The following is a 20,271-nucleotide window of genomic DNA, read 5'->3' as shown; positions in this document are numbered from 1 at the left end:
AAAGACTCTTCACATAAGGCCGAAACCCCAAGCCACACTTATTAAAAGCCTCATTTAAGTTTATTGTTTTGCCAAAAACTCTATTTTTTTGGCTAGCTATAAGCGGTTGAATGATTCAAACTACAATTTGTAGTTTCTTATTTTTGAGAAAAACGAAAATGTTTTCCTAAAACTTTAAATTTTACGTTTAAACATTTAGAAAAATATTTCAGAAAAATTTAGAGCTCATTTTAATATTTATTAACAAAATTCAAATTCAATTCAAATGAAAATATTCTAGTAAACTTTCTTCCCTCAACAGAAAATTATTTTCCATTCTAGCTTAAATGTTTACTTTGACCATGACTTGACCTCAAAATCGATTGTACATTCAACTTATATGAATATTTGTAAAGCGTATTTGCTTTTTTAAATTTTCCCATTTTTACGTTGTATACTTTTATGCGCAAATTAAGTAAAAGTATGCAACATATGTAAATAATTTAAAAAAATATTAAAGTTTATTTTTTAAAAATGTTGACCACCTTGTATTTATATGTGCATTTATTACATAATTAATTAAACATTATATAATTGTACAATTGTGTAGATGTGTTCGAAGTATTGTGAAGGTAGAACCTCGAAATTAAATCGATTGTAAATGCCAATATCTACCACACTCAAACATATCGAGAGAGTAATTTAGAGAGAATATAGAACTGCTAGAGCGTAGCTTTATTCACCACAGCTCTGAGTAAGCGTAAACGTGCTCTAAACCTGAATTTTCACACAGCTTTAAAAGCTACAGGTAAGTAAAATAGAGGTGAGTAAATACGAGTTACGATAGACACGACTTAAACACGAGAAATTTGAGGCGATTCAAGCATTGTATACATAAGTATAAATATTATCAGATGAGAAAACTTGGGTCATGATAGTTTGATTCTTAAAACCAGTTAACAAATAAATAAAAAATGATTCTAGGTTTAAATATTTCTCAAAATTAAAGAAAAATACGTAAACTATATGTTTTGTTGGGGTTTGACTGTTTGTAAAATTTAATATTTATGAATAATATTTAGATTAAATATATAAATAACTTGCTATATCTTTTCCAATGGAAACCTTTCATCACAACTGAGGATTCTGACCACATAAGATAACACGACTTGGACACATCTCTATGAACTCGATGGGGACAAATCAACTTGGCTGAGAGGCGTAACCCGAGTTCAGTTGTTAAACAAACGTCAGCGCGCGCAGTTAACTCTCGTTGTGGATTCCCCCAAAGCGATTGCGCGCAGCTGCTGAAAAAAAACTATAAGAAAACGGAGACAAAAGACAGCGAGAAAAACGATAGAAAAACGAAAAAAATATAACAAAAAAAAAAACTAAAACAATAAACCAGAAACAGAAAACAGTATCGTTTGGGGCTAGGTCGACAAACAAACAAATGAAAAGAGACACGAGTGTGTATGAGTGTATTCAGCGAATAAACAAGTATTTTGTCGTTGCACCCACGTCGTATACAACTGAAATTAAAGCTCTTCCCTCTACGGTTTTGTCAAACGTTTGTGGTACTCGGAATTGGAATCGGAATCGGATTTGTATGTAGATTTTTCTGACAAACTGAACGCACTTTTTTTTAACCTTGCAATTATACTCGTACATACAAACCCACACATACATACATCTCCATAGGTAAGCGTATGTGTGTGTGTGTATACCTGAAATACAAGCAGTGTGCAAATTCCTCAATACATTTTCGGTTAATACAAGATTTTTCATAGCTAACATAGCTATGAATAAATCTCAATGGGTCTCTGTCTGATGACTTCAACGCCATTTAAAAAGTGAAAAGCTTGGCATCATTTAATGGCAATTACGACATTATTTTAGACCAGGTTTCACTCTTTTATTGCCAAAAAAAAAAAAAAAAACAATAATTCATTGAACTGTACCAAAAATCGACTGAAACTTTGCGTTATGCATGTTTTCAAACCATATATATCGGTTAAATATATTCCAACAGTTTATGGTCAGATATTCGTGGGCCGGTTGAACGACTTGCATGTTAATTTATCATAACAAATAAGCTGTAATGCAAGGGCGCGTTTTCATGCGTATGTTAAAGATAACATGCAGTTTAACATGATGACTAGCTTGGTTTTTATTGACTTCTGTTGATAGTAGCTATCAAAAAATCATAATTTTCTTAATGCAGAACTTTTAATTTAAAAATAAAAATGAGTCCAAATAATGAATAGATACAGCTATTTAAAATCGGTTCGAGTAATGTGAAAAAATGCAGGCTCACCTTAAAAAAAAATAAAAATAGCAGTTTTAAATTTTAAAAAAGGTCTAACAAAAATAAAAATTTTATATTTTATAACAAAGTCTCACAAAAAATGCACATGAAAAAATTTTATAGTGTTTTATTTTTGTCCCTTCAATAAGCAAATATTTCATGAGCATGAAAAAAGATGAGGTAATTAAAAAAAATGCTACTAATCAACTGACTATCTACCTTTCAGCTGTTTTTCCAAGGTCAACCACCTTTTTTTTATAAAGACTGCACAAAATTCAACATAAAAAATGCCGCGAAAATTGCTAAAATTTCTCATCATCTTCGATAACACCTCGCTGCTGTACTTCCCCGGGCAATTCCTCTCCGGACGTGTGCTCATCGAGCTGCAGGATGAGACGCCCGCACTGGGACTACACTTCCATGTGGTGGGCGAGGGGGTTGTGCGTGCGGGAGGACGTCAGGAGCGCACCTATGACAAGGAGAACTATATAGATTTCCGCATGCGTTTGCTGGGGGATGTGGATCAAGGACCCGCCATACTCTCACCAGGCATACATAGTTTCCCATTCAAATTGGGTCTGCCCGTGGGCTTGCCATCCACATTTTTGGGCAGCTTTGGTTGGATACAATATTTCTGCACCGCAGCTCTACGAGAACCCAAAGGTCTGACGCACAAGAATCATCAGGTCTTTATTGTGATGAATCCCATTGATTTGAATCTAGAGAAGCCTATACTTTCGGTAAGATTTTGAGCTTAAATAAGAGAGGATTTTATTTTTTTATTAATTCTATTTTAATTAGCAACCCTTTACCTGCGAGGTGGAGCATAAACTGGGCGTGGTCGCCTGTGTGGGCGGTGGACAGATCAAATGTCGTGTAATTTTGGATCGCGGTGGTTACGTGCCTGGCGAGAATATTTTGGTCACAGCATTTATTTCCAATGCCAGCAATGTGACCATCAAACGCACCAAGGCATCGCTTACAGAGGTAACTCCCAGACTCAAAGATCTGCTCAAAATCTTGTTAATATTTCTTCCCTTTTCTCATTTAGACCATCGAGTACTTGGCCCGTGGCAAGACCGTGCAGACGGAGAAACGCGCTTTGGCTGTGTTGGTGCGTGGCAAGATACGTCCTGGTGGCAAGGATGAGTGGCACAACGACAGTCTCTATGTGCCACCATTGCCACCGACAAATCTACAAGGCTGTCATTTGATTAAAATCACTTACGATGTATTCTTTGTCATCGAACCCAAGTCCATGGAGAAGGAGGTTAAATTACAGCTGCCCATTGTCTTGGCCACATATCCGTTCCGGAATAATGCCAATGATGTGTCCAATACGTGGCCCGAATCGGTGCTAAAGCCGGACACCCATTATCCATCGACATTGCCTATATTCCGTCCCTGGTTGCATGAGAAACCAGATGCATAACATCCCATTATATATTCATTCGACTCGGAAAGATGCGATCTATTGTTAAATTAACCTTTGCGCCATAAAATAATTTATAACTTATTTAACTCTTAATCATTTTGTAATGTTTTGTGACACAACTAAAAAAAAAAGTAAAAGAGTTATGTGTTTTTATTGTCCAATAGTTAGAACTGAACACTTTACAGAACAAATATGCTTTGTTTTTCTTCTAAAAATCAAGAGACTGAGCAATCAAATTAATTAAAAGTAATCATTAAAAAATTCCCTGGATTTCTATAAAGATTTTAAACAAGTTGCGCGAAATTTACAGCCCGGAAATATGTTTAATGTACTCAAAAAGTGGAATACAGTTTGTAAAATCAAGACAAATTGTAAGATAGGGAATACTTAAAGGGAGCATAAAGAACTCTGCTGTTATAGATAATTAATTGCTCAATTAATCAAAGTGTTGACTTTGATTGGTTCGTTCAATTAACCGTTTATTCCATTTGCTTATCTGCAAATATGCATGATATAAATAATTTACATGTTGTATATTGTTGCTATTATACAAATTCTACAGATATATATATAAATTGATATATATCCCCATTATATGCTTGTTATACTTCGTACATACATATGTATCAAAACAAATGCATGTGTGTGTGTTTATTTACATCTCGTTTAGGCTGTACATAGTCAAACACTACTTATTTTTAGATAATTTGATAATTAATTATTTTGCTTCATATGAATCAATAAACTAAAAACTGTCGATAAAATGAATTATGAACTTTTCATTTTCATATTCTCATATATATGACTGATCCGACTATAACTAATCGCACTTAATTATATATATATTTTATTTATATATATGTATATATATAAATATTTACAGTGAAAGTATTATATTGGAGCTGCTGTAATCTAAGCCTATTCAAATATAGTTGTAGTAAAATTATTTAGTTTATTTTTACTATATATAAAAATTAAAATGTTTCATCTCTTTTTTTGTTGTTGTGTGTTGTTTTGTTTCATTGTGTTTATTTCTGTTGTTGTTGTTTAAACCCAGCTTAATCCAAATGTACCAACAAGGAAAGGTTCGTTCAGTTATCATCTATCAATTGCCTTGACCAAAAACCTGTTCCCGAAAGTTTTTGATCTTTTGGACAAAGAAGGATTCAAGCGCTTCGGCGCACTTGTAGAACGAGGATTCCTTTGGGTTGTAATAGCGGCAGTTATCAAAGATTTTTGTCATATCACCAATAAATTCAGCGAGCTTCGTGTACGTGTTCGATTCGAGCTTTGTTTCCATCTGCTTGAGATCTACAACAAATTGTTTAATTAACTAGATTGTCAGATTAATTAGGCTATTAGTTGACTTACCCATGGGCTCCTTAATCACTTTGTAATAGTCGGGTGCCTCTTCCGGATCAACCGGTTCCATAAATGGCCAGGCACTCTTGTGCGACTGCAATGGGAGATACTTTTAGCAAACCTTACTCAATTACAATATTCCTTAATTCTTGCTCACCTGTATTTGCTTGATCAAGCTTTTGAGTTCAACCATTTCATTTTGCGTTAGACTTTTCATATTTGCCGTATTTGCATCCGAATTGCGTTGACATTCCGGGCAGACATACTCGTCTATATACTCCGCCTCGCTTTGGACAATGCCAACGCAACGGCCATGGAACCAGTCCTGGCATTTATCACAGCAAATATAAAATTGCGATTCATCGTAGGGCTGTTTGCAGCTGCAATAAAGCTGTTGCGTTTCACGCGCCTTCTGGCAATCGGTGCAAATGAATTCCGACAGTTTCTTCGATGCCTCCTCGGTGATATTAACGCAATCGCCGTGGAACCAATTGCTACACAAGTCGCAACCAACATAGAACCTGCAGAGAGATTAATTACATTTTTTAATACTGTTTGTTAAGTAAACTTTTTAAAAATTTGTTTTTTAATCTGATAAAGACTTGACCAACTGTAGTTACGTACTTGGTATCATCATAGGGCTTGCGGCATATGCAATAAAGCTTCTCCTTCTTCCTGGTCATCTTCTTGGGTCGACCCACGCTGTGTCTGCTATGCAGTGATGGTGGCTCTGGACCCAGACTACGTCCAATTGGAGGTTTGATGTGCCTGTAATTAGTTTATCAATTTAATAATCATCAATTATTGGTACTCAATAGAAAACCTTACCTCTTGTGCTCATTATTCTGATCCAGCAGACGCTCAGTAAACACTGAACTACGCTCATTCTCTGTCTGCTTCTCTGGCGGCGTTGAGGTGCTCATCGCACGCACATGACGCTTCACCTTGGCCTCGACTTCCTCACGGATTTCATTCTGCAAATTGCGCTCGAGCAACGAACGCTTGCGTAGTATGCTCTTCTTCAGCAAATCCTTGTGACGCTCCAATTGCGATTGCTTGGGTTCACTGAGATTGGCAGCATCCTCGAGCGGCAGCTGCTTGCGATTGTTTCTAATCGTGCTAATGAAGTGACTTCCGCTGGCATTGCTAGGTTGACGCTTCGTTGGCGTGCGTAGTTTCCATTCATCATCGTCATTGTTGTTGTTATGACGCGATGCAGTGCGTCGACGTGACGATGTGCTGGCGCCGTCAACTACAGAGTTGGATCTATTCGCTGTTGGCGTCCATTCGCCCAAATTATTGGAGTTTTGTTGCTCCTGCTTCTTGCGCATATTCACCAGTTTCTCCTCAAGCTCCGGACTCAGATTGCCCTGTTTCAAGGCATTCGTAATGGCTGAAATAAAGGTGATTTATTTTGATAAATTTAAATATTAATAAATCATAAATTAAAGCTTGTGGTACTTACATTCTTGTATGTAGCCGCTGGTAACCACAAAATTCTCGCTCTGCTCATGCTCGACACCTTGCACCGTCAATGTTGTGCCCAGATCTGTGGCAGCCACTGTGGCATACTCTACGTTTTCCGTTGTTGGCCCTGCCGCATTGTTGTGGTAGCTGTTGCTGATGTTGTTGTTGATTGCCGTGTTATGCTTATCAATTTGGGCACTGGCGTCGAGGAGCTCAATGGTGTCCGCCGTGGCATTTGTGCTGTTGAGGCAACTATCGTTCTGGAGGCTGTTCTCGGTAATAGCTGAAGTCGCGGTGGCGTCGTTGTTCTCATTAATGATGTTGTTGCTGTGGGTGTTGGTGTTGCTGCTATTGTTGTTGTTGTTGTTGGTGTTGGAGTTAGTCTGTAATATATATCGATTGACGGCTTTAGCACTATCAAAATCGTTTAATTGTTGCGCTTGATCATGATTAGGTTTATCAGTAACTACAGCTAGCTCTTGAACTTGCACATTCACATTCCGTTCACCATCATCATCATCTTTATCGGACTTAAAACTACTATTGTTGTCGTTGTTGTTAGTATTGGGGCATGCAACATCATTGGATTCATCATGCGGTTGCATGGACTTCTCAGGCGTCTTCTCAATTCTTGCTGGAGATGAATCCAATTTAATTTTACGCGGGGGACTGCAGACAACAATAATTTCTTCATCATCCTCATTATTAACATCTTGATCATCAGTGTTATTATTATTGCTGTTGTCCTTGGGAATATCGAACATTGCAACATCAACGGTTTTAGCTTCGGACTCTGCATCATTTTCTTGTAAAACATAATTTGTGCTTACAACATAAACAATTGAGATGCCACCAACCTAAGTGGTTTTCACAGATTATTTACAAGTTTGTAACAAAAATAAGTGGTTAAACAATTCAAACATTTGGCTATATATATAAATATATGTGCAGTAATTAGACTTAGAATATAATATGATCGGCACCTACCTGGCTTTAATCAGAGATCAGTTGTAGTATTTATTCCAGGCAACCTTTTTTTATTTAACGTATTTTTTTTAAATTGTTATTGTTTGTGGAGTTGTTGTAGTAGTAGATGTAGTTGTTGTTGTAGTAGTTGTTGTTTTGGCGAAGAGATTAACACGTGTTTGGTTTTTTTGTTGGAGTTGTAGTTGTTGACACACGGATTTTTAGGCAATGCGTTTTGTTTCGGATTATTTAAGCAGTGGGCAGCATGGATTTGATTTTTAAAGGGTATTTGAAATTTATTTTTTAATAAAGCAAAGTTAATTTTTTCTCTCTTTCTCTCTCTGTTTCTTTCATTAAAAAAAGCTTGCTTTAAATAAGTTATAATGAAAATTGCGGCAAAATGTCTTCAGTGATTGATTGATTGAGTGTGTGTGTCTCTGTGAGTGTGTGTGTGTGTGTGTGTGGAAATGTGGTATGGTGTGTGTAACTCTTGTGTCTTGATTTTGCTTTTCTTTTTGAACAAGTGTAAAAATTCATTTCGATTTAGATGAGATGATTACAAATATGGTTAAGCCTTTGTGTTATTTAGGAAATTCTCTTTCTCTCTTTATATGAAAAGTAGCTCTCACATGCGCTTCACGCCTTTTTTGAACGGACGGGGGGTACGGAGGGTAAGAAAACGTTTCGTCGTTTAGTTTGCCATTCAGCAGTTGCCTGCGATCTATACATATACGTATACATATATAGTTAGTCTATATATATATAGATATATACATAAATATCACAAGTCAGCCAACTAAAACTCTGTGTGTTTGTTAATCTCTTCAGCAATAACTTTTCTTATTTTTTTTTTTATAAAATTTTTTTTATTTTATTTTTTTTTAAGCAATTTGAATTTTGGCCATATTAAGGAGAAAAAAAAAACAAATTTTGGTCTGATCTGCTTTGGTTTCAACTGATTTCTGATTAAAGTCATATCTTTTCTTTTTTTGTAATATACTTTAACATATTGTAAATTGTTTAGCTTTAGCTTTAAAATATTTCAATTACACTGGGGTTTACAAAAGTTTTCATTTTCATATATGGTATATACAAAACATATATATTTTTGATCTGTATATATCATATCATATCATATATATATCGTGTATATAGGAAGCGAGCGCTTTTTGTCAACACAAAGGCCAATTTGCAAATAATCATCCAACTAACTCAGAAACAAAAATTTACACACAAGTTTCTCATTATATAATCAGTGTGTGCATAAGTTATATATATTTTATAAATATATATATATATGTGTTATATAATAACTAAAGGTAGCGTGGGGAGTGTAAAGGTGGGATAAAGGAATAGTATATACATCATACGTTGAATATTGTCGAATTCCTCTCACATTTCTTTCAATTATCAAAGTGTAAAAAGAGGGGAGAAGTGTAAGTTGGGAAAAAGTGTTTAGATTCTTTTAACTAAACCCTCGGATAACTGGTCGACACAATTCTGCTGCAATTTTTACTTTTATATAAAATAATTTTAAATATATAAATATATATATATATCTTCTGTATATATTTGTTTTTTTTTTTTTATTGTAAGGTTTTTTGATAACGAATTTAAAATTTATTTTGTCATCTATCAATATATATTACTATATACATACATATATATATATATATATATATATTTAGAAAGTGAGAATTAATTATGCATATATATATATATGGTTGGTTCTGCTCTTGAGTTTATTGTATGAAAAGAAACAGGATTGGTCATCGTTATTTTGTATTATTAATTAATACATATATATTTTTATTGCAAAAAGCGCTTTACATAGATTACATTTAACATAGGATAGTACTAGAGATACTATATAGTTTTAAAAGCCAAAATGAAACTAGGCAAGAAAAATTCTATAAACGCATTCTGAATTTAGCGTGTTTGTCTAATACTTTTGCCCTGGTCGCTAAGATTACGTCACAGTCTGTTTTTTTTAATATATTGCTCGCTATATTATTACTTAATTAAATTAATTAATTCGATAAATAAGATTAAAATAATTATGTAGTTAACTGAACTTGAATGCTAAACCAAAAATATATTGTATGGAAATGTTTCATTATTCATTTCTCTCTGTAATTCTTGTTTCGATTTGTTTTGATTCTTAAGCTTAACGATAGGTATTAAATAAATTGCATTAAATTATAGTTACATAACTAATTCTAAACATAATTAAACTAATAATTGAAACCAAATCAAATAAATACGTAAAATTTAAATTATATATATCGGAATATAATCTGTTATCTCGCCTGTGGAGAATTAGCTAGCTGCAACTAAATATTTATGATATGAGTCTTGTTGTATGAGTTTATGTGTGTGTGTGTGAGTGTGTTGGAGAATTAGTTGATAAATAATTATAATGCAAAATTAAGCCTTTTGTTGTTGTAGAAATTTGCTGGAAAACTCGCTCGAATCACACTCGTACATGCCATAAAAAGGAATGCTTATGAGATATAAATGTAATTTTGGTTTTTCTTTTTGTATTGTTTTACTTTTGCAGTGAGTGTGATTGCGTGTGTGTGTGTTTGTCGATTGTGTGAAATTGTGTGTGCCAAATATAAAAAAAAAAAAACAGTTTTAACAAATAAATGAAAAGTATCAAACAAAACTCGTGTATTAAGTAAAATGATTAATTCAATCAAAATTATAGCAACAACATGCTTTTTTCTTGTGTTTGTTCTCATCTAAAAATTACATGATAAATTACAAGTTTTTTAAAAATATTTGTATAAATAATAGTAATAATAAATAGTAATTGTATGAAAAGCCCAGTCGATTGATTGACTGACTGATAGATTGATTGATTGATATAAGCGCAGCCTAACAATTTTCCTTTCTCGCTTTTCTCTCTAGCTAACTAACTGTATTGTTTTTCTCTCTAATTATCTCACCCTTATACTATTTGTTTGTTGTTGTTGTTGTTGTTGCAGTTAAAAGCTACTCACTTGTTGATGAGATGCCGATTGATGTACAGGTGTTAATGGCGGCGGCTGTGATGATTGCGCCGAAGTTTCAGGCTGCACAGCTAAATAGATTTTGGTTGGGCCTAAAACTCCGAGCTTGCCATTCGATTCTTGGGCTGCAAAAGAGGGTAGCATTTTTTTAAAAAAAATATTTAAAATTAGTTGTAGTTTATACACACCTTTCATTAGCTGCTGCTTGACTTGCGTCTGCACCAGCTGCAATTGTTGGGCCGTAAAATCATTGCCCACCAGACCTTGCAACACAATGCGTGGCCCGTGCTCCGTTTGCAACACTTGGGCGGTAACGCATTTAATCACCGTGCCAGGCGGTTGATTTTGCAGCAGACTCTCCTCAACACTTAGCGGTTGTTGTTGTTGTTGCTGTTGTTGTGGTGGCGGTGGTGGTGCTTGCTGTGTTTGCTGCACCACATGCTGTACAACATGTTGCTGTGGCTGCACAACAATTTGTTGTGCACTTTGTTGTACGACAACTTGTTGTTGCTGCTGCTGCGGTTGCTGTTGTTGCTGTGTTGGCAGTTTAACGGGTGAGGTTTGTGGACTCGCTTGAGATATTGCTGGCGCTGCATTGTTGGTCACAATGTGTGCATTGCCATCGCCCTGATGCTTGATGTGTGCCACTATTTGTGCCTGATTGTTGCCCAGCGGCTTCACAATCACCTGCTGTCCATTGATTGTTGCCACTTGCAGTTTTCCCTGTGCCAATTGCTGAGCTAGCGTTGAGTTTGGCACAAGCACTTGTTGTGTGGTTGTCTCGGCATTTTCCGTGCTACTTTGTGGCTTTTCTTCAACTAATTGCTGTTGTTGTGGTTGTTGTTGCTGTTGCTGCTGCTGCACCACAATCTGCTTCACCAGCTTTGTTTGTGTTGTGGGTGACGATTGCACAGTTTGATTCGCTTGCACCACAAATTGCTGCTGTGGTTGTACAATATGTTGCTGCTGTTGTTGTTGCTGCTGCTGTTGCTGATGCTGCTGTGTTTGTATTTGTTGCTGCACCATCTGCAACGCCTGACTTTGCGGCACATTGCGTTGCGTGACAATTGTTTGTCCAGGACTTAAAATGATGCGTTGCCCGCCAACAACAATCTGTTGTTGCACGTTGCTCGTGTTGACAATCTGTTGTATCACCTTTTGTGTTGCCTGTTGATTGACAACAATCTGTTGTTGTTGCTGCTGCTGCTGTTGTTGTTGTTGCTGCGGTGCCTGCTGTATGTGTTGTTGTATTGCCTGTGTGTGCACAATCTGTTGTTGTTGCACTGTGGCAGTGCCCTGTTGTTGCTGCTGCTGTTGTTGTTGTTGTTGCTGTGGCGTTGCAGATATGATTACCTTTTGTCCCTGCGAGCCTTGTGCCACCAACAACTTAGAGCCTTGTTGCACAAACACCTGCTGTGTAGGCGATGCAGTTGTCACCACTTTCGGCACCAATTTCTGCACTGGTGAAGCGACTTGTTGCTGTTGCTGCTGCTGCTGTTGTTGTTGCTGTTGTGCCAACAGCAATTTATTCTTAACTTGAGCCAAGGGCAGTGTAACACGCTGTGACGTTGCAAGTGTCTGTGTGGCCGGAGATTTGGCTACATGCTTCAAAGCAATTTGTTTGATCACTGGCGATGCGGCAGCTGCCCCAGCAGTTGACGTTGCTGTTGCCACAGCCTGCGGTGCCTGGCCCGTTGCAAGAGTTTTAATTGGCAATTTCCCTTTCACTGAGAGAGAGCAAAAAAAAAAAACACAAGAATTTTAATTAAGTGTCAAATAGATTTAAGGCGTGTGTTGCACTCACCTGGCGCTGACACATTCGATGTTGTTGTCGTTGTTAGCACATGCAGTTTACCATCGGGCATTTGCACCAATTGCTGGCCAGGATTCAAGCCCCGCACACTCACTTTACCATCGGGTCCACGTATGATTTGTACTTTATGCGGCGTTGGCGAGGGCGTGGCTGTTGTGGCATTCGCTGAGGGGGCGGGACTTGCTGCCGATGCTGCTGCTGCTGATGTTGTTGTTGCTGCAGCTGTGCGCGGCACTTGCGTCACGGCCTGTTGAATGATGCGCGTTGTGCCATCCGGATTCTTGACTATCACACGTCGACTGCCAATTACTTGCCCCTTAACTGTAAAATGTTAATTGATTAAAGCCTTAATTGCTCTCAACTCTTGGTAGTTATTAATATAGGAAATAATAATAGGCTGCAGAAATGCTTAATCCAAGGTTTGACCAACTTCATCATTCCATAACTTTGTCAAAACTGAACCGATTTTCAAACGGATTGTCATTTTATTCATGGTTTGGCATCTGAATTCATTCTGCATTCAAACATTGTTCATTTAGAAAATTTTATTATTTTCGACCAAGATTCGATTTCGATGCTAAGGGTCCCCCCTTTGAAATTTTGAAAATTAAAAATTTTAAATCTCAAGCTTTCACTTTTAATCAACTCCTTACATCATAATTAGTATAAAACCACACTTTAAATTTGATTCTGAGACATTTCATTTTTCTGTAAAAAATCATGTGAAATCTGACAAAAATTTTGACTTGTAAAGTTGCTAGATCCAAAGTCTGACCAACTTCATACTACCATAACTTTGTCAAAACTGAACCGATTTTCAAGCGGAATGTCAATTTGGTCATGGTTTGGCCTCTAAATTTATTCTGCATTTAAATTTAACTATTTTCGATAACGAAATTTTTTCCCTCTGGATCTTGGTTTCGATTTTTATGCAAGTTTTGACTTTGAATCAACTTCTTAGGTGATAAAAACATCTCTTAAACAATCATAAACATTTTTTAAAATGTATTACTCTATACTCTTTTTTAATGTTATTTACCTGGTGTGGATGAACGGGTCACTTCGCCGGTATTAAGTAGCTTGCGCTGTTGATGTGCTGCTCTTTGTAGTTTGAGCTGTTGTTCCATCTTATCCTTGACATCTTCACTTGGCTTGGGGGCGAGGAGAACACGTCCACCTGCTGGACTGCCATTGGTGGCTGCATTAAGGCCAGAACCATTGCTGGCATCCAGTTGCCGTGTTACCACAGAGCGTGTAGCGGCGGCAAGTCTAGCCTTCTCCTGTTTCTCCCCAATGAATTTGATTTCCCACAACTCGAGCTTATCCTCATCGACCCATTCTTCGCTTATTTGCGGCTCTGTGGGTTGCGGAGATTCGGCACGCTTGCGTTTACGTAGTCCAGAGCGTATGGATGTGACCTCTGTGTGTGTGAGAGAAATTATTGTGATTAATAAATATAAATATAAATGATGAATTAACAATAAAAAGATACATATTTTTATTTATTTTACAAATACAATAAAGTTTTCTCTAATTTTCTATCTTTTGCAATTACAAAATAGCCAAGTCCGGTTAGAAAGTGGCTAAAGTGACACTTACCCCTTATAGTCTTTGGCATCTCCAGTGGTATGACGACCTTGCGTCGCAGGTAGCTTGTCTTCTCGCCATATCGACCAGCATGTCGCAACTTGAGTAACTCCAAGGTGACAATCTCATTCTCCGTTGTCACCTGATGTTTGCCATCTGTGGACGGTGGCTTGGCAATCATATCATCCCAGCGTAGACATGACCACAATATTCTCAACTGCAGTGCAATCGAGGACAATGTGGTGGCATTGGAAGTGCGATATGACCAGCAGGTGCGAAACAATGGCCTGGAGCATTGATATTGCCAAATGCAATTGTTTTTGGCCGCATGATGGAAGCCATTGCTTGGGACTTTACCGCCCAAACGGGCCAACTTTAGCAGTTCGAAACGTGGCAAGACCAGAAGACTACGCTTCTGTTTGTGCGTGAGAAAATTCGAGATGAGCGGATAGCGAGCATAAGTTGCCTTCTTCACAATCGTTGTCTTGTCCTCCGACTTGACGCATTGCTCATACAATTTGGCCGCATCTCGCATGAGATAAACGCGTCCTCGCGTCGAAGTTGCTGAATAGACACGTTCGTTGCCATTCTCGAAATATTCGCGCTCGTATTTGGTGACATCCTCACGTTTAACTGGACGCGCTGTGATGGGAAATCGTCGATTCTGTTTGTTGAGTGGTATATCCTTGTCCAACGTCTGATCGAGCACATCTTTGGTGCCGATATATGCCTTCTTGGGCTTCTGTGTGCGTTTGCGTCGTGTGCCCGCAAGGATGTCCACATCATCGGCATTCGCTGTGGAGCTGGCAGCACTTGCTGCCGCTGCCAATGAATCTTCAGTGCTCTCAATCTCCACATTGCTGCACACATCCATGCTTTCGATGTAATCCATTTTATCCGAGTCCTGTGTACTTGTATCTGGATTCGAATCTTCCACTTTAACTGTGACCTTGTCAGTTTTCGACTCCTCGGTCTCCATTTGCAGGCAATCCGTGAGCAGTTGCTCACTAAAGGCAATAGCATGAGCACGCGCCTGTTCCCAATCTTGCAACAAGTCGAGTGGCGCCTCGGATTCAGCTTGTTTGTGATCGTCCGATTCATCGAGTGACAATTGAACCGACTCCTTCTTGCCCTCTGTCAATTTCTGTTCAAGTATGGACGGTTTCTTCACTGCACCAAGTATGGCTGCCACAGTCTCCTTGGATCCATTGCCGGCTGTGTGCGCTTTGCGTAGCAACAGGAGCAGCTCCTTCTTGGCACGCGCCTTCTGCAGACAGAGCGGGGAATAGCATGTGTTTTGGGTGATTTGTGACACGGCATTTGAGTTCGTGTTGCACTCCTTGGTATAACAGCGAAAGGTTTTGGCAAAGCGATTCAATTGGCTGAATTGCATGCGCACCGTTTGAATTTGCTTGGCCAGCGAGTTGACAAGATCCAAGTTGACATTGGAGGCGACAGCTTTACCCGCTGCTTCAGTTAAACGCAGCAGACGCTTCTCTAGATACGTTTGCTTGTTGTTTCCACCTGTTGAGGCTACTAAAAGTGGTTTAACATCGCTTTCGGCATCCGATTTGATGGCAATTTGTTGCTCCACCTCGGCCAACTTGGTGCGTCGCTCTAGCAGATCATCCAGACGACATTTGCGTGCCACCTTGGGATAATAATGTCGACCAGGTGCATTTAAGGCTTTGCTCACATCAATGTGTCCATTGACACGCTCTCCCACATCCTCATAGACCTTCACCTGCTTGTATTGCTCGGGCAAATAATGGCACACTTGACCGGACGAATGAATCGCTTCGCATTGCTGCATAAAGCGCTGAGTACGAGGATCAACGAGAACGCTTTCATTAACAGTCGGCTCTTCGCCCAGGGAGTAGTGCACATAGACACGCGTATGTGTCAGCGGCTGGGCACGAGTTCGTCGGACACGAACGCCACAGCGTCGACTACTCGATAGCCAGAGCCAGCCCCATTGGCCGTGTACACGATACTCTTCACCCTTTTGCTTCCACACCTGATGCTTCAGTCCCAGTGAGTATTTAATGTAATTGAAGGCCAAACGATTGCGTTCCTCTTCATCGTCGCGTTCACGTTTCTCGCGTTTCTCTTGCTTCTTGCGATCCTCACGCTCGGCGCTTGAGATGCGATGCAGTTGCATGTGGCCCAGCTGTTCGTGCCACACATTGGCAAAGACAACGCTCTTGAGGGATGCCTGAAACAGCAGCATGACAGCTGCAAAATCAGTGGCACGTTTTGCATTCATTACCGCCGTGTTCCACATCTTTTTGTTGTTCACCCAGTTGGGATTCATAAAGGACGACGCAATATTCGTTTCAAAATTAATCAACGTTTGTCGCAACGTTGTGATTATATTATCACATGTGCCCATCGTGATGCCAATCCATTTGAAGTCCGAGGCAGTTGTTAATGAGAACTTGTGGGAGAGATGTCGTCGTTTATCGCGCTCCTCATTGCGCTGTGGTTTGTTCAACGCAATGGGATTTGTGGCATACTGATTGACATAGTTTTTAAAGCCCTGCTCCATGCCAAGTTTAAAGTAGAGTGTGCCACTATTCATTTGATTCGTCTTCTGTCGTGTCACCATCTTATTATCCTCAGCTTTCTGAACAGTCTCAGCCGCCGTGCCTTCCTCGTTTGTTTTCGTCGTCGTCTCCTTGTCGAGCAGTTCTTGTGTAGCCTCTTGCTCTAGATCAATTAAGGTGCGTTTATTATGCTTGTGCTCGTTGGTTAGCGATTCGGTAAGCTTCATTTGACGCTCAATCTCCTCCAGACGATCAGTCAGTTGAGCATGCAATCGTGTCTCCAACTCCGTTGCATCCATGCGCTTCAATAGCAACTCCAACTTGGCCTGTGTGCTGTAATACCAACAATTGCCATCGATTTGATCCTCGACAAAGACACGTCGCGCAATAAACCAATATTTGCGGCCGTGTCGATCCACACCGAGACTGTCGTGACGGATGAGAACACCTTGTTTCTCCTGCGGCAGCACACAGTCCACCACGCCAGATACCTTGTGGGAACGACAGAGTCCACATTGCCAGTCCTCGGTGGGTACATCGTTCATGGGTGGATCTACGCACTCCAAGTGATAGACAGCGGGACATGTTTCGCAGCATAATAAATCGCCGAGACGATGACAGACCCGACAATGATCATCATAGTGTATGGGACCCTCCTGCACCATCACATCCCGCACCGAGTTGGCCGTAAGGAACTGATCGCTCAGAAATTGTAGTACAATCAAACGATGATCGACACCCGTATAGGGATATTCGCCAGTGCTGAGTATATGATAGACATTACGATCAAATTCCCTGTCACATTCCACATAACTTCGCAGCACTTCTGGCCATGTAATGGCATCAATCAGATACAAACTGATGTTCACCGTATCCTTCTGATCGAGCGGACCAAAGTGTGTACCCTGAACATCCTCCTCGCGTAATATGGCCTTTAGCAGCATTATATGGACATCCGTTAGCAGAGCACTCTGCTCCTCACACACCAGGGCCGCACAAAAGTCCTCGAAGCGAAAGGGCGAGAGTCGCACCAGATGACGAAAGCGTCTCAATACTTCATAAATACTTAGAGCGCGCAATACATGCGCATTGCCTATAAATAAATCTTCCGATGATTCGGGTAGCTCCAGTGCCGGATACTCTCGACCCTCTTGAAGCCAAATTGGGTCCGGGCTGGGCGGACGCTGTGGTCGAACAATTCCATTTTGTGTAAAACTGCAGACTGAGAACTCCGACTCACTCTCGTTGGCTGCTTCCAAGCTCTCATCGTCGCTGGGCGTAAGTAGCATATCATCTTCATTATCTGTTTTCTCCTCTTCCGAATCACCAAAATCAGAGCCATAATGATACTCCGATTCGTAACCTATTCAAATCAAAAAAACAAAACACAAAAAAAAAGGGAATTCAATTAACATCATAATATTTGAAAGTGTTGTTTTATCGTTGCCTATATGTTTAACTTTTACCTTTTAAACGACCAGAGTTTGTGTTTGTCATTTTAGATCCCTTTCTTTGCTTTTTAATTACACTTTTCATATATAAAATTCTTTATGTTGTATTCGATTATTTATCTTTTCTTCTTTCTGCGCTTTCCTCAATGTCTGAGCGTCTTCTTTTTCTGGTTTTTAGCTTGCGTTGCAATTAATAGCAAATCTCTATAGATTGTATCTTTAAACTAGACCAAAATTCGAAGACAATAGCACATTACTTTACTTGTCAATTGAACTCGACTCGTATAATGAATTTTTATCAAGAATCTGACAGTTATTTCAAGGTTAACAAAGCTAACGAGTTAATTTTTTTATATTTGAATCTGATGAAACAAAAATTGGACAGAGTATTATAAAGATTTTTAACTAGAATAGTTTATAAATAATGTTTCATTGAATTTGCACAAAAGTTTATTAATAACAAAAAATATTTTTTAAATTTTATGCATAATATTTGACAATAATATTAATAGAAGTCGTTTAACTAGAATAATTGCTTGGGACTCTAATATAATATATTCTGTATATACATTGGGGATGCTTTAATTAATGTTCTTAGTAATTTTTTAAATGATATATTTAGCCAATTTTAAACTTGAATTTTCTAATATAATTCAGTATCAATAAACGATGTACCAATTGGTCCCCCTCTTTAATGGGATTTCTTAATTATCTATTTGAAATGAATTTGTTTACCTTTTCTGGCTGAATAGCTGTTGGTGCTGGTATTGGCATGAACATTTGATTTGCGTCCGCGTCCTCGTTTGGCGCCGCTGCCGCGAGTGCTGCTGCTGCGATTGTTGTTGCTGCTGCGACTGCATTCATCGCTCTGCGGCGAGATGCAGCGTGACGCTGACGGCGTGCTCGGTTGCGATTTGCCTTCGCTGAGATATTTGGGCTTCTTGAGCAGTTGGTAATTGAAGCGTCCCGTGGATCGCTCATTTGGCGTCTTTGGCGGACGCCCACGTTTACGACTGCCGCGACCGCTCATTTTATATAGTTGTCGTTGTTGCTGTTTTTGTTGTTATCCTCGATGTGTTTGGAGCCACCCACTTTTTGCTTAAAAACTATCCGCGAGTATGTAAGCCTAGTTGTATGCGTGTGTGTGTGTGTAAGTTGTACCTCAAATACGATTTGGTTTTCTTCTTGTTGTTCTTCTTGACGAAACGCACATTATCTATTAGAAATACAAAATCAAGTTTGTTAAAAACAATAACAATTTGTGGGCAACTGTAATAGCAACTGTAACTGGCACTCGCTCGCACTCATTGGGCGCATATGCAATATGTCTGTATTTGTATTTGTCGCATGTGTACATGTGCCGAGAAAAAATCGATAAAATTCACAAAAACGTTGAAAATGTCATTCTGTTTACAAATTACATATTGAAAAACTTTAGTAATTGCATATATGGCGCCAAAAATCACGCACACACACACTTACACACATATACACAAACATCATTCGGTTAAGGATGCTTTGCTCAGAGCCAGGTTTGGCAAATTATACATTCTCAATTTTTAATGTAGTGCTGGGGTACTCGACACGCACAATTGTTCGTGTGATATTGTATGTGTGTGTGTGTGTGGGCCTGTATGCGCGTGTGTGTATGGAACTGAAGCCAACGCACATTGTCCGCCATTTATAAAACCGAGAAAATTTGTGCAAATTGCCACAGAAACGTTTAATTAACACAATTGACATTTATTTCAAATGCACCATTTACCCAGAGCACTTGGCAACACATTGCGAACGCGTTGCAGTATTTTATTTGATATTATTTAACTATTTTTAAGCAAACTGTTAGAGCGACTTTTACCTTACATTTTAGTTCTGCACTTATAGCCCGAATAGCGTACAGTCAGCCAATCACAGCGCGTCTTTCATTTGCTAATGCCGCAAGCGACATCTGGCATTCGTTTTCGGTACTAAACTATACATGGTTGCATGCGCGTCATGCACAGTGTTGCTATCGCACTTGTTATCGATAGTTTAATTGAACAAAAAATTTATCGCAGCATGCAAAAGGCGCGAGCTTTAAATATTTTATTAGTTGTTAATCAATAATTTAGCAAATTATAAAAAATTTAATAAAGATTTTTAATTCGAAATTAGATCAAATTAAGGTGAATGTTTTTATGAGCGTTGGAAGTCCGTTGTGCCTTAGGGGGAGAAGTTAAATAATTTAATTGAGTACCATTCAAACCGAAAAATCGATCAAATTCTAACAAAATTTCTGCAAAATTTTTTAACTTTCAAAAATTATTACTTTTTGGAAATTATTGAACATTTGAAAATGGGATT

At 38.6% G+C, this 20,271-nt stretch overlaps 2 protein-coding genes across 4 annotated transcripts; one reads left to right on the top strand and one right to left on the bottom strand.

Moving 5' to 3' along the window:
• The first annotated feature begins 1,203 nt into the window (after window positions 1–1,203).
• Window positions 1,204–3,861, top strand: LOC117789090 (arrestin domain-containing protein 17). Its single transcript, XM_034628119.1, has 4 exons — window positions 1,204–1,586; window positions 2,514–3,027; window positions 3,089–3,274; window positions 3,339–3,861. Exons 2-4 carry the CDS (start codon window positions 2,575–2,577, stop codon window positions 3,717–3,719), a joined length of 1,020 nt encoding a protein of 339 aa, XP_034484010.1. The 5' UTR covers window positions 1,204–1,586; window positions 2,514–2,574; the 3' UTR covers window positions 3,720–3,861.
• Window positions 3,862–4,324: 463 nt separating this feature from the next.
• LOC117789089 (nucleosome-remodeling factor subunit NURF301) lies at window positions 4,325–19,895 on the bottom strand. 3 transcript variants are annotated; one of them, XM_034628117.1, is made up of 13 exons: window positions 19,694–19,895; window positions 18,664–19,144; window positions 13,944–17,840; window positions 13,384–13,764; window positions 12,336–12,665; window positions 10,720–12,258; window positions 10,523–10,656; window positions 6,550–6,934; window positions 5,913–6,477; window positions 5,709–5,852; window positions 5,242–5,605; window positions 5,094–5,178; window positions 4,325–5,033 (listed from the first exon to the last, which is right to left on the bottom strand). In XM_034628117.1, exons 2-13 carry the CDS (start codon window positions 18,956–18,958, stop codon window positions 4,828–4,830), a joined length of 8,325 nt encoding a protein of 2,774 aa, XP_034484008.1. In that variant the 5' UTR covers window positions 18,959–19,144; window positions 19,694–19,895; the 3' UTR covers window positions 4,325–4,827. The 3 variants fall into 3 exon arrangements, with proteins under 3 accessions (XP_034484008.1, XP_034484007.1, XP_034484009.1); XM_034628116.1 differs by having other exon boundaries at window positions 19,787–19,895; XM_034628118.1 differs by lacking the exons at window positions 4,325–5,033; window positions 5,094–5,178; window positions 5,242–5,605; ... (1 more) ...; window positions 5,913–6,477; window positions 6,550–6,934 and adding an exon at window positions 7,207–7,582 and having other exon boundaries at window positions 19,787–19,895.
• Window positions 19,896–20,271: the final 376 nt, after the last annotated feature.

Source organism: Drosophila innubila (assembly GCF_004354385.1).
Source record: "Drosophila innubila isolate TH190305 chromosome 3L unlocalized genomic scaffold, UK_Dinn_1.0 0_D_3L, whole genome shotgun sequence".
In the NCBI taxonomy this organism is placed as follows: domain Eukaryota; kingdom Metazoa; phylum Arthropoda; class Insecta; order Diptera; family Drosophilidae; genus Drosophila; species Drosophila innubila.
This window is presented reverse-complemented; position numbering and strand designations above follow the sequence as displayed.

Bases quoted from the DNA above. Each gene is read 5' to 3' on its own strand.
- LOC117789090 (XM_034628119.1), top strand. From the start codon at position 2,575: ATGCCGCGAAAATTGCTAAAATTTCTCATCATCTTCGATAACACCTCG. The intron at 3,028-3,088 runs GTAAGATTTTGA...TATTTTAATTAG, and splicing joins TAGAGAAGCCTATACTTTCG to CAACCCTTTACCTGCGAGGT. The intron at 3,275-3,338 runs GTAACTCCCAGA...TTTCTCATTTAG, and splicing joins CCAAGGCATCGCTTACAGAG to ACCATCGAGTACTTGGCCCG.
- LOC117789089 (XM_034628117.1), bottom strand. From the start codon at position 18,958: ATGAGCGGTCGCGGCAGTCGTAAACGTGGGCGTCCGCCAAAGACGCCA. The intron at 10,657-10,719 runs GTGTGTATAAAC...CCTCTTTTGCAG, and splicing joins CAAGCAGCAGCTAATGAAAG to CCCAAGAATCGAATGGCAAG. The intron at 5,179-5,241 runs GTGAGCAAGAAT...CTCCCATTGCAG, and splicing joins GCTTGATCAAGCAAATACAG to TCGCACAAGAGTGCCTGGCC.